The sequence below is a fragment of the Harmonia axyridis genome, chromosome 2 (assembly GCF_914767665.1).
Source record: "Harmonia axyridis chromosome 2, icHarAxyr1.1, whole genome shotgun sequence".
NCBI lineage: Eukaryota > Metazoa > Arthropoda > Insecta > Coleoptera > Coccinellidae > Harmonia > Harmonia axyridis.
Genome location: NC_059502.1, coordinates 57157711 through 57170522, shown reverse-complemented (window position 1 = coordinate 57170522; position 12812 = coordinate 57157711). Strand labels below are relative to the sequence as shown.

Sequence of the window (12812 nt, the reverse complement as noted above, 5' to 3'; positions counted from 1 at the left end):
TATGTCTGGTAGTGATGAAATGTCTACGATTTCAAGCAATCTATGCCAAAATGTTGGAGGTAGGCACTGGTCACTGCAATTTTCGGAAATTGGGACTACACAACTCTATTAACTACTGACCTTTAAGTCTCATTCCAATTGCCAAAAGGACCAGGCAGCAGCCTAATGTAAAAATTGCCACCGAATAGTTGTATGTTGTACAATATGACCTTCCTAACAAAAAAGACTATGGGTCCAAATCAATCCTTAGTTTTCGATATATAGGGTGTCGAAGTTGGAAAATGGCAAATATTTGAAGCAACATTTTTCGTGAAACATCTTGAATGAAACACTTTTGCGCGACAAATATTGCTTATCCATAAGGTAAGAATTTCACATTAATTTTTAATGAAAATCATTGTTAGATACGGGATGAGCTAAACATTTGTGGGTTGTGATCCTTATATTGTGACTAAAACGTAGTTCACGACAAATAAGGGAAATAAAAGAATGGGATAAAAACACTTTTCTCGTTGTCGGTGCAAGTGTTGCACATATGTTGTAGTTGTAGACTGGACTGAACTCAATTGAATTATTCGCCCGGAAATACCGATTTTTATGGGCATTCAGGCCGTTTTCCATTCGACCGTTGGCAAAGCCTTTCTGCGGATCCCTTAGGGGTGTGGCTTTGATCTTTCCAAGTTTTTACACCGAGTTCTTCTGTTTTTAGCATTTTGGTTGGAAATTTAACGATTTTTTCCTGGCCGCTTTGTAATCACCAAGCTATTGACTCGCGTTGAAGACTAAGAGTGGAAAGTTCTATGCTGGAACTCCGTTTGACGTCCTCTATCTCAAGTTCTCGAAGGCTTTTGAACGGGTGTCCCACACTTCTCCTCAAGGTGGACATCACTCTCGGAATTCGTAGGGATCTGCTGCTTTGGCCGAGGGACTTTTTATCGAACAGGGTCTTCCAAGTTCGGGATGATGTCTCTATATCATCAGCTAGAGGTATGTCAAGCGGTGTTGCTCAAGGGTCCGTTTTGGGTCCCCTTCTCTTTCTGCTCTTCACGTCGAAGCTACCTTGTTCAGTAAAATCAACAGGTATTGAAAGTACATGAGACACTAATCAGAGCCTAAGGTTCCATCCTTTTGAAAATAACCTGAGCTTTTCTTTTTTAAATATTATGGACCCCCAACAAATCTCGGCATCTTCTGTCGGCACCTGTTGGGTAGTGTGAGGCTCACCTTAAGGGCAGACTCCTTGCTGAACACGTAGAAAAAGGTTCTAAGGATGCCAACCTTTCTCTGCTTACTCATTCTCAGTGTCGCCGGGTCACCCAAGAGTTTGGTATTTTACGGCGGAATGTCCAGATTTGTGGTACGCTGTCCTGCCCTAATGGAGTATGGGATGTAATGTATCGATAAAAAGAAGTTTTATTTCTGTGTAATAGTACAACATTCTATGTTCATGTAAAATAACATAACCTGTAAAAGATCATCTGTTAATCTATCTCTTCTTAAGTCTTCAAGAACGCAAGTTCCAAAACCATACCAAATTGTAAGTTGTACAAAGTTATATTATATATATTAAACAAAATTAAAAGTAACCCAGTGTTAATCATTGAAAAACATTATATTGGCGACGAGGACAAAAATTGGTTAAAAACGTTAAACTTGTGCAAATCGAAGAAAAATATCAATCTCCACGTGCTTTATCAAGATCAAGAATGCCAAAAACTCAAGTAATTTATAGAGCTACAATCGGTTCAATCGCAGAATACAGTTCTGATGATGATTGGAGTTTATGGGCTGAACGTTTAGAGCAGTACTTCTCTGCAAATGATATTGATCAAGAAAAGAGAGTACCAGTGCTATTAACCCTAATAGGTGATAAAGCCTATAAAACCCTGAGGGATCTCTGCGATCCAGCTTTGCCGAAAGATAAGACATACAAGGAATTGAGGGATATACTAACGGCACAGTTTTCGAAGAAGGTATCTATATTCAAGGAGCGGATAGAATTTTACAATTTGAAGCAGATGGAACGTGAGGCAGTACGATCATGGTATGTAAGGATAAAAAATAAAGCCAGTGCCTGTAAATTTAGAGCAAATCTGAATGAAATTCTAAAGGACAAGTTCGTAGCTGGAATGTGCAAGAGCCCTAAACTAGATAGAGTCTGCGAGGAGGATCATACCAAAAGCTTGGCACAAGTCCTGGAAGTAGCAGTTAACAAAGAAGCAGCACTAGGATCCGATTACCAAACTCTGCATAAGTTGAAGACAAAGAAAGGGCAAGAGCAGAAGTCAAACACATGGAAGAGTAACAAAAATGGACCACAACACTCCAAGGGGGAAATAAAGCATGGTGAAACGGCACAGAAATGCAAGTGTTGTGGGTTAGGGAACCATGTAAAGAAGAACTGTAAGTACCTTAAATATAAGTGCAAAAATTGTAATCTTACAGGTCATTTAGCTAAAGTATGTTATAAACGCCAAGTACATCAGGTGGAAACACATGAATCCAATTTAGATTATGCTGAAATGTACCATTTGAAGTGTGATAACTATGTGGCATCACCACAAATTTCATTATTAGTGAATGAGAACCTTATTAATATGGAACTTGATTCAGGTGCTAGCATTTCAGTAGTCCCCGAGAGCTGTTTCAATAATTATTTCAAGGAATCTAAATTAAAGAGTACCAATATAAGATTAAAATGTTATGATGGGACCGAAATTGTACCTGAAGGTGAATTCCATACCACAATAAACTATAAGGGTCAAGTTTTTGAATTTTGTAGATTTTTAGTGGTTAAGAAAGGTTCAGTTCCTTTGCTTGGCCGAGATTTAATAAAACGCCTTAACATTAAAATTGATCTTGCTGATCCAAGGTATCCAACTATAAATTCATTGAAAGGAAAGGACGATTTGAAAATTTTGTTAAGTAGGTTTAAAGAATTATTCAAAGATGAACTCGGTACTTATAGGCATGAAAAGATAGAGCTAAATATTATGCCAGATGTGAAACCCATCTTCTGTAAACCCAGACCAGTCCCGTTCCTCTTCAAGGAAAAAATCAATAGTGAACTAGAAAAATTAGAAGCTAAGGGGGTCATTTCAAAAGTAGAAACTTCAGAGTGGGGAACACCGTTAGTTCCTGTAATGAAAGAGAGCGGGGAAATAAGATTGTGTGCGGATTATAAGGTCACGGTGAACAAATATTTGATAGATGTAAAGCATCCATTGCCAAGGATAGATGAACTGTTTTCTCAGCTTCATGGAGAATTTTTCTCAAAATTAGATTTTTCCTGTGCGTATAATCAGTTAGAATTAGAGGAAAATACAAAAAATTTATTAGCGTGGAGTACACATAAAGGTATTTATAAAGTAAATCGATTACCCTTTGGCACTAAACCGGCTTGTTCTATTTTCCAAAAAATTGTTGAAAAAGTTTTGCAAGGTGTGAATGGAACGGTTATATTTTTGGACGATATCGTTGTGACTGGAAAAAACAGGGAAGAGCATATGAAAAATTTGGAAGAAGTTTTTGATAAGTTGAGTAAAGCGGGATTCAGATTGAATTTGAAAAAGTGCGAATTTTTCGTACCAGAAGTGAAGTATTTAGGTCATTACATAAACAAAAATGGTCTTCATAAATATTTCGATAAAGTCAGAGCGATTACGGAGATGCCAACACCAACTGACCAGGGACAAGTGAAATCGTTTGTAGGAATGGTAAATTACTATGGACGATTTGTACCAAATTTATCGACCCTGTTAAGTCCTCTGTACAAATTGTTGCGCAAAGATTTTAAGTTCAACTGGTCTCAAGAATGTGATAAATCATTCAAAAGGGTCAAAGAGGCATTAACGTCAGATCAAACTTTAGTTTTCTTTGATAGGGATATTCCATTAAAGTTAATATGTGAATATGTGATTCATCACAGGTCGGAATCGGTTGTGTCCTGGTACATGTGTTTCCAGATGGTACTGAAAGACCCATAAGTTTTGCGTCCAGGAAATTGAACAAGGCAGAATTAAATTATTCAGTCATACATAAGGAGGCTCTAGCTATTTATTGGGGAGTGCAGAAACATTATCAGTACTTATTAGGAAATTCGTTTACTTTGTGTTCAGACCACAAACCGCTGTTAGCCCTATTCGGGGAAAATAAAGGCATCCCTCAGATGGCTGCGGGATGTTTACAACGATGGGCGCTTTTCCTCAGTGGATTTAATTACCATTTCCAATATATTAAAGGCTCTGAAAATGGAGGAGCCGACGGTCTTTCTAGATTTCCGATTGAATCGAAGGAAAAGGGTGAAATATTGGTTGATTATTTTCATTTTTTATTAGAAGATAAAATTCCGATAAGCGCCAAAGAAATACGTAATGACACAAGAATTGACAATGTTTTGAGCAAGGTTTACCTATTCGTTAAAGAGGGCTGGCCTGATAATACTTCGGAAGAGTTGTTACCTTATAAACGGAGAAAGTTAGAACTTGGTATTGAAGGTGGAATTTTACTTTGGGGATTTAGAGTGGTAATTCCAAGTAAGTTCAGAAGACAAATATTGGAGGAATTACATGGTGCTCATAACGGAATGGTTAAAATGAAAGCTTTGGCGAGGCAATATTTATGGTGGCCTAATTTAGACGCAGATATTGAGAAATATGTAAAAAATTGTAGTCCTTGTATGACATTGGCAAAAAATCCAAATAAAGCGGTTTTAACGAAGTTTGCGGAAGGAAAACACGTTTTCGACAGAATCCATATAGATTTTCTCGGGCCAATACAAGGAAGAAATTTCTTGATCATTATAGACGCTTATTCCAAGTGGCCCGAAGTATATGAAATGGGTAAAATGGATTCACGATCCACCATAGATATGCTAAGGGACTGCTTCGCACGATTTGGTTTACCAAATATTATCTTTTCGGATAACGGGGCTCAATTAACAAGTTCAGATTTTGAAGAGTTCTGTAGATTTAACGGTATTAAACATTCCACTTCACCACCCTTCCATCCTGAAACGAATGGTGCAGCGGAGAATAGCGTGAAATATTTTAAAAATGCAATAAAAAAATTACTTATTGACGTTAGAGAGAAAGGTTCATCTCTCAAATCCATGATAAATAAGTATTTGTTTTCTTATCGTAATACTCCTCATTGCACAACTGGGGAAACTCCATCAAAACTGATGTTCGGGAGACAGGTCAAGACAAGACTTGATTTTTTAACAAAGTCAGAAGCAAATTTGAATAGGGAGAGACAAATAAAGTTTCATCATGGGAATAGGGAAGTTGAATTTGAAGAAGGGGAAGAAATTTATACCAAAGATTATAGAGACATAACTAGAACAAAATGGGTTAGGGCAATCATTTGCAATAAATTGGGTAGAAGAATATATATATGTACACCTGTAGATAATAAAAAATTAAGATGGAAAAGACATTTAGATCAGTTAATTAAAATAGGAAGATTTTATGATGACTTAGAAATAGACAATTCTGATAAAATTGAAAATGTGAAGCCAATAATCGAAAATGTAGATTCTTGGTTAGATTCAAATGTTGTAAAACAAAAGTGTAATGATATTTTAAATAAGGAAACTACTCAAAATATTGAAGAAAGAAATGATAGTGATGAGAAAATAAAAAATTGTGTTAGTGATGAGAAAATTAAAATTTGTGATAATAATGAGAAAATTTAAAATAGTGTTAGTAGAGACAAAATTGTATCATCACCAATTTCCAGACCTAAGAGGAACATAAAGGCTCCTGATAGGTTGAATTTGTAAAAGTATTTAATTTTTCTATTTTTTTATCTTAGGATGGAGGAAATGTAATGTATCGATAAAAAGAAGTTTTATTTCTGTGTAATAGCACAACATTCTATGTTCATCTAAAATAACATAACCTGTAAAAGATCATCTGTTAATCTATCTCTTCTTAAGTCTTCAAGAACGCAAGTTCCAAAACCATACCAAATTGTAAGTTGTACAAAGTTATATTATATATATTAAACAAAATTAAAAGTAACCCAGTGTTAATCATTGAAAAACATTATAGGGATATGGCAGAAGCAATTCGTTTCTGGTGGTAGGGTCTTCCAGTAGGTAGCCAAAAAAGCGTGAGGCATCTACCCACCAGCGTGACCAGATTGAAATATAGTGAATCTACTAAACTTGTCGCAGAAATCTACTAAAAATCTACCAACACCGTTCCGAAATCTACTAAAAATCTACTTACATATTTTTTGACAAAATTTCACAAATGACACTGCATTAGATTTCAACATTATTCAGACTACACTTTATTCTAATGTCTCTTATGGTTAAATTTTACTTCATGAATAGGATATACAGTACAGATGCGTTCAGATTCGGAAATAAAACAAGATTTTATTTCAAAATTTGAACGACAAAAAAAAAAGGAAAAAAAAACGAAGAAAAACAAATAGGATCAAAATAGCAAATATAAACAAACAAATTTATATATTTAAATAAACAAAAGGATATAAATAGAAATAAAAACTAAAATATTTCGGATAAAAATAACATTAAATAAAGAAATGAAATACTACAGTTGAACATACAAAAAATAATTGAAAAATCAGTATCAATCTGCAGTCAAATCATCGTCTTTAACATCCATATATAAATTTTCACTATCCATCGAATCGAGCATATTTTTTGTAGGTTGAAAACGACAACAATCACCTATCTCTTTAAGTCTTTCTTTAGCATGTTATAATAATGCTATATTTTCATTTAGAAATCTGTTTCTATTTTTTGTTTTGATGCGGTTAATAGCCGAAAATATTATCTTGCATTTGGCATTCGAAATCTGAAATATGCAGCCACTCAAATTTGTCGATGAAATTCCAGTTAGACATATTTTTTTCCACTAAATAGAATACCAAATGTGAGATAATGGTATATTTTCAACGGAAGTTTACAATTGTTTTCAATGAGGCATCCTTCGGATATTCCATCATTCTTCGAATTTATTCTCAGCCGACAGCCACCAAAGAAGTTTTATGATTTTATTATGTTCAAGTAGGTACGTTCTTCTAGAAACACGTAGAACGTAGAACCTCAATGAGAATGAACAATGAATTGAATCATAGAAACAGTCTAGACATCCGAATTTCCATATTCCCAATCGTCTCGGTTATATTTTTTAAAACTACCAAAATCTACTAAAATCTACCAAAGGATTTCTTCCTACTAAAAACTCCATGAAAATGCAAAAAATCTACTAAAAAAGTAGATTTCTACTAAATCTGGTCACACTGCTACCCACCTATGGTTTCTCCCAGCCGGTTGGTAGGCTTGCTGCTCTCCTTCTCTTCTGGTGTTGCTCGCTCTTCTAGAACATGTCGCTTGAAAGGGTAGAGATTTGAGGGTGTTTTAGGAGTAGGCGAGGTAATGTTAGGAATGTGGTGTTTGGGGAACATGGGATTGTTGAGGTATGGGGAATGTAGCAGGCTGGGATTAGCCACACCACATTTTCTAGTCAGTCTTAATTTTACTTGCAGTAACTGCCTGTTGTCAGTTACTGCAAGCCCTCCCACCACGGCAAAGTGCTGACCTCGAGGAAGAACCTAACCTAACCTGCAAAGTGACATTTGCAGGTTTCCATAAAGTAGATAATTATTTTCAGAAATTTTGACTTTAGATTTGTGTTCAGATGATTCAGAAGACTCAATTAAGTTTAGGTAGGGTTCATACGAAATACCGTAAAAAAAATTACATGAATACGAATTCGAAATACCTACCCGACATCAGTCCTCATCTCGATTCATTTTCATTAGAGTTTTACTGATTGGTTGCAAATGTTTTTAACAAGTATTGCGGAATAACCTTCCTATAAATTTGATTATTATTATAGGGGATTGCCTAAATCGTAAATTACCATTATAGTGACGTAATTGTATGTTCAGATCATTTTTGAGTAGTGTAAAAAAATTGAATTTTACAGTCATAGATGGGTATAAGCTTGAGGGACAGAATTCCGAACACCGAAATACGAAAAAGGCCAGGGTAACTGACATCACGAGTAGAACAGCGAAACTTAAGTGGCAGTGGGTGGCACATGTTACAAGGCAGAGTGTGGAGATATGGTCACACAAAGTGACTTTTTGGACACCTCGAGAGACAAAAAGAAGCTTAGGAAGACCGAGAAAATGATGGATAGACGACATAGCCGATGTAGCCGGCAAGCAATGGATGAGAACAGCAAAAGACTGAGAAGCATGGAAAAACTGGAAGAGGCCTATGTCCGACACTGGATGAAAGAGGGCTGAAGAAGAAGAAAGAAGACAGTCATAGATGGGTATCATTTCATACAATATTGAAACATTTTGACTTTCCCCAACGTCAAATTATAGTGCACTGTAATGAAGAATATATTTTGCCACACTTTCTTGTTTATATTGGAGGAATGTCCAGTTTATCACTGAAAATATGGCTTGCCATTTGGACAGCAATACTAGCCGCAGTTTATTTCACGTCTGATGGCGGAAGAGAGGATACAAAGAGAGAAAATGTTTCCAAAAAGAAAATAGTCAATGAAGGCAAGGAATTAAAAGTATTACATCCGTGCAAAAAGAAAGCAGATGATGACTACAAATTACTTTTGACTGAATTGAAGTTAGCTGAGAATTACATGGGTGCAAATGATCAGGATGAAGCGATATGCCATTTCGCCAATGCCATTGTGATGAGTTCAGACCCTTTGATGTTCATTGATTCTCTGAATCGAACACTTCCACCAATGGCATTCAACAAATTGATGGAGGTTTTGATAAATACATATGGTGAAGATTTCAGAAAACAATGGGAGACATCTAATATTGTTTATTGATATGTTTTTTTCTTTGGAGGAAATGTCTTTATAATATAAATTCATTATACGAACTATTTCCATTCTGCTTTATTATTTTAGACTTTTCGAATCGGCCTGGGAGAGAGAATTCTAAACAGGCAGGTAGAAATTGATTATAAATTTTTATATCGATTTTCATTATAGAATTTCTTTTTATTGTGATATTTTTTGCGATAAATTCACTCGAATACTAAAATGTTAATCAAATCTTGAAACTATTTCACTTTGACAATACAGGAGAGGTAAATCGTTTTCTACCGCTATAAATTCACACCAATACCAAAACAATAATTCTAAATTGCCAGTTCAAACGAGAATGAGAGATTTCAAGAAAAAGAAGTTCTATTAATATGAGCCTTAAGTCGCTTTTTTTCGTGATACAGAAGTGAACAGGTTTATCCAATTTTCATAAATCATAACTACAGATCGGGAATATGCACCAGAACTATTAATTTGATGTATTCATTATAAGCTTATATTTAGTCGATATTTAAAATAATTCGCATTTTCCTGAATATTTCGAGAAAAATGTTTCGCTTTTTTTCTCGAAATCAGTAGCAGATACGATAAAACGACAAGAAACCAAAAATTTTAGTGGTAGATGAAAGTTCCTTTTCACATTCTTTCAAATTACCAGTGGTCCACAAAAAAGTTCTGGAGGAAAAAACGGTCACTGTTCCAGAAAAAAATATCACCCTGCATCGATTTACAATCTAAATGGTCATATCACGTTTGTAAACTCGAAATTGGAATAACTATTTACGCCAATGTTCAGTTAAATATCTTGCGAAGTGCATCAAATGCTATAAGACGTTAATTTTAATAAAACAGTAAATAAAAACCATAATGTAAAATTTATAGCTTATGTCATTTCGCGTATAGTCTGTGTTATCCACCATAGAACTTCAGTTCTTGTACTTGTGTTATTCTGGGGTTATGTTGAATGTCATAATCATATCACAATATTATTTGTTGATCATACTATCTTATTAGAATTTTACTGCAAAATTGTTACTTTTTAGTTCACTTCATTGTAAATTTGTCTTTCTAAAGATTCTTTGCAGAGGCAATTCTTCTATTTTCACTTGTAATTCTTCTAGAAGCTCTAAATTGGAGTATTTCCTTTCAGAAGATTGTGTTAGCTAGCTAATAACTATATGGAGAGTCAAGAGAAAATTGAGAATACCGAAAACGTACAATATGCTAAAATAGAACTACCACAATGTGAAGTAGTAATTGACGAAGCCGAAAGTTCATTTGCAAATGACTCTCAAATAAATGGTGAAAATATGATAACTTATGTAGTTATCCCTTCAGATATTGATACTGATCGAATAATAATTAATTATTGTGTAAGTATGAAATATACCAAGGATAAAAGGATTTTATAAAATTGTTTGAAAAAAATTAAAAAATGTTCCATTATTATTACTGCCTGAATCATTGTTGGTTTTTTTCTTTTGTCATTTAAAAGATAATGATTTTGAAAATAATATATTCTGCAATTGATCAACATCAATAAATACATGGCTTACTGAACTTATTGATCAAATGTTTGAACTTATTAATCAAATCATTATTATTATCATTCATGATGTTTTACAGGAATCTACAGAAGATAATGATTTACTACTACCTGATAATAGTAAAACAGAAAACCAATGTGTTTTATGTGGAGAAACATTCAAGAATTGTTTTCTGTTACAAGAACATTTCAGTACTGTTCATGTAGGAAGTGATCTTACCTGCCAAATATGTAAATTACAGTGTGCCACAGATCTCCAATTGATGAGACATTATAACAAACACAAGTATTCCTGTAACCTTTGTGAGGCTAGTTTCGCAAAATATGAAGACTTATTCAATCATAACAAAACACATTCTCAAACACTTCCTTATGCTTGTAATATATGTGATGAAGCATACTCATCAACAAGAGAAATCAGCCTGCATATAAGGGAAAAACATAACAATAAACGAACACTCAGTAGTGAAGAAGGCAATAAAAATAAAAAATTCGCAAATGAAAGTTTAGTACAAATCAAAGAGGAACAAAGCTAAGAAACATAGGACGAAAGTAATATATATTTGTTAAAATATTAGTATTTTTACTTGAACTGATTGTATGTTAACTGTACTTTTATTTAATCTAATTAAAATGTAACCGTTTTAGAAATTTGGTCTTAATGCTTCTCATATTTTCAATACATTTCAGTCCTTTATTTTACTTAGAAACATTTTGGATCATAAAGTAGGAGCGTATACCAAAAATTATTCTGTGAAATAAAATACTATTAATATTTTATAATATATATGAAAAGGGATGAAGGACCTCAGTCGATTACCCTTTGATAACTTGTTATCAATAAAGATCGGTTATTATTATTATTTTATATGAAAATGCTGACTAGTGGAATGTGATTTCAGAAGTGGCTCCATCTATAAATACGTATTGGTAACTTTAATAGTTTCGCCATAAAACTATAGATGGCTAATTTGCCATCTTTCACATTTTTAAATGGTTCTTTACTCAAAGGGAGCATCTCTTTACCATAGACCTATATAAACATTATTATTGGTATTATATATCTATGCTCTGTACTAAATTTAGACCGCATCGAATAGATTGCAATTACACTATGATTAACCGTTAAGTTGTGGTTTTCAGTTGAAGGAACTGTTGATTTTCAAATGCTTGGCTAATAAAAGCAACATTATAACTTTTGTATGAAATATTAACAGGGAAAAGAAATCAATATCTTTAATTAGAGCCACATTTTTCAATCTTTGCCAAAAAAACACATGTCGTAAGCTAAAATATCATGAATAAAATATATGGTATTTCGTATCGAATGAAACTGATATAATAAGTAGGTATACCATTAGAACTATTTTTTTGAGCACATTATTTACTCATATCTTTAATGTGAAAAAAAGAGGTTTGATAACGAAGTTTGATCCAAATTACTCGAAATATTTTTTTCATCACCAATTCGATTTTTCACATCTTATATTGGGTGTTCCTGAATTGGAGTTACGAAGGAAAATGAGAGATTCCTTGGATAATTTTAAAAATAAAATGGCTCATAAACGTGAGCCCGCAAATGCTTTGTTTTCGAGATACAGGGTGTTTCTGTAGTCCTACTTTTTTGGGATGCTTAACCAGTTTATCGAATCTTTATTCATCTTTGCTACAGAGTTGATAAATAAGTACCAAAACTTATAATTAATCTATTCATCTCAACTACCTAACTGGATATTTATAATAATTTGAATTTTCCTGAGAACTACATAGAGAGCTGTTTGAATTTTTTCTCCAAATCGATTGCAGATACGACAAAACTACAACAAACCAAAAAGTGTAGTTCTGGACCAAAGTTCCTTTTTGAATTTTTCTCAACTACCAGAATGGTTCACAAAAAAATAATTCTGGAGGAAAGAAAGTGGGCACCCTTCCAGAAAAAATTCACTTGTAGATTTGCATTTAAAGTTAGGATATCACATGAAAATTTTAAATTGAAATATCTATGCCAATTGAAGTTAAAATCTTGTGAAGGGAAGATGCTATGAAAGATAATCCAGAACTTTAACACCTGTATCTCAAAAACAAAGCGTTTGCAGACTCATGTTATAGTACTTTTTTTTTTCTTGAAATGATCCGAGAAATCTGTTATTTTAATTTATACCTGCAATTCATGTTCCTGATCAGGAACATCCTGTAGATATAGTCAATTCAAAATTGATGTCTTCATAAATAAATTGCAATTTGAATAGAACACAATAAATTGTACAACAGAGGCCAGACAATTTTTCGATGCGAATTACTCAGTTCAGTTCTTTGATAACTACATATTGAAATTTTTTTAAATCAGTCATTTATCCGATTAACCAAACACATGAATGACGATAACACAGATTGATTGATGTTCGATAAATTTG

The 12812-nt window shown here is 33.7% G+C and overlaps 2 protein-coding genes across 2 annotated transcripts; both read left to right on the top strand.

Moving 5' to 3' along the window:
* Positions 1–1706: 1706 nt before the first annotated feature.
* On the top strand, positions 1707–5830 carry LOC123673436 (uncharacterized protein K02A2.6-like). Its single transcript, XM_045607916.1, has 4 exons — positions 1707–2403; positions 2446–3716; positions 3929–5541; positions 5815–5830. Exons 1-4 carry the CDS (start codon positions 1707–1709, stop codon positions 5828–5830), a joined length of 3597 nt encoding a protein of 1198 aa, XP_045463872.1.
* A 3969-nt stretch (positions 5831–9799) lies between these two features.
* Positions 9800–11049, top strand: LOC123673905 (zinc finger protein 271-like). Its single transcript, XM_045608667.1, has 2 exons — positions 9800–10225; positions 10479–11049. The coding sequence occupies exons 1-2, from the start codon at positions 10031–10033 to the stop codon at positions 10932–10934; spliced, it is 651 nt and encodes a 216-aa protein (XP_045464623.1). The 5' UTR covers positions 9800–10030; the 3' UTR covers positions 10935–11049.
* Positions 11050–12812: the final 1763 nt, after the last annotated feature.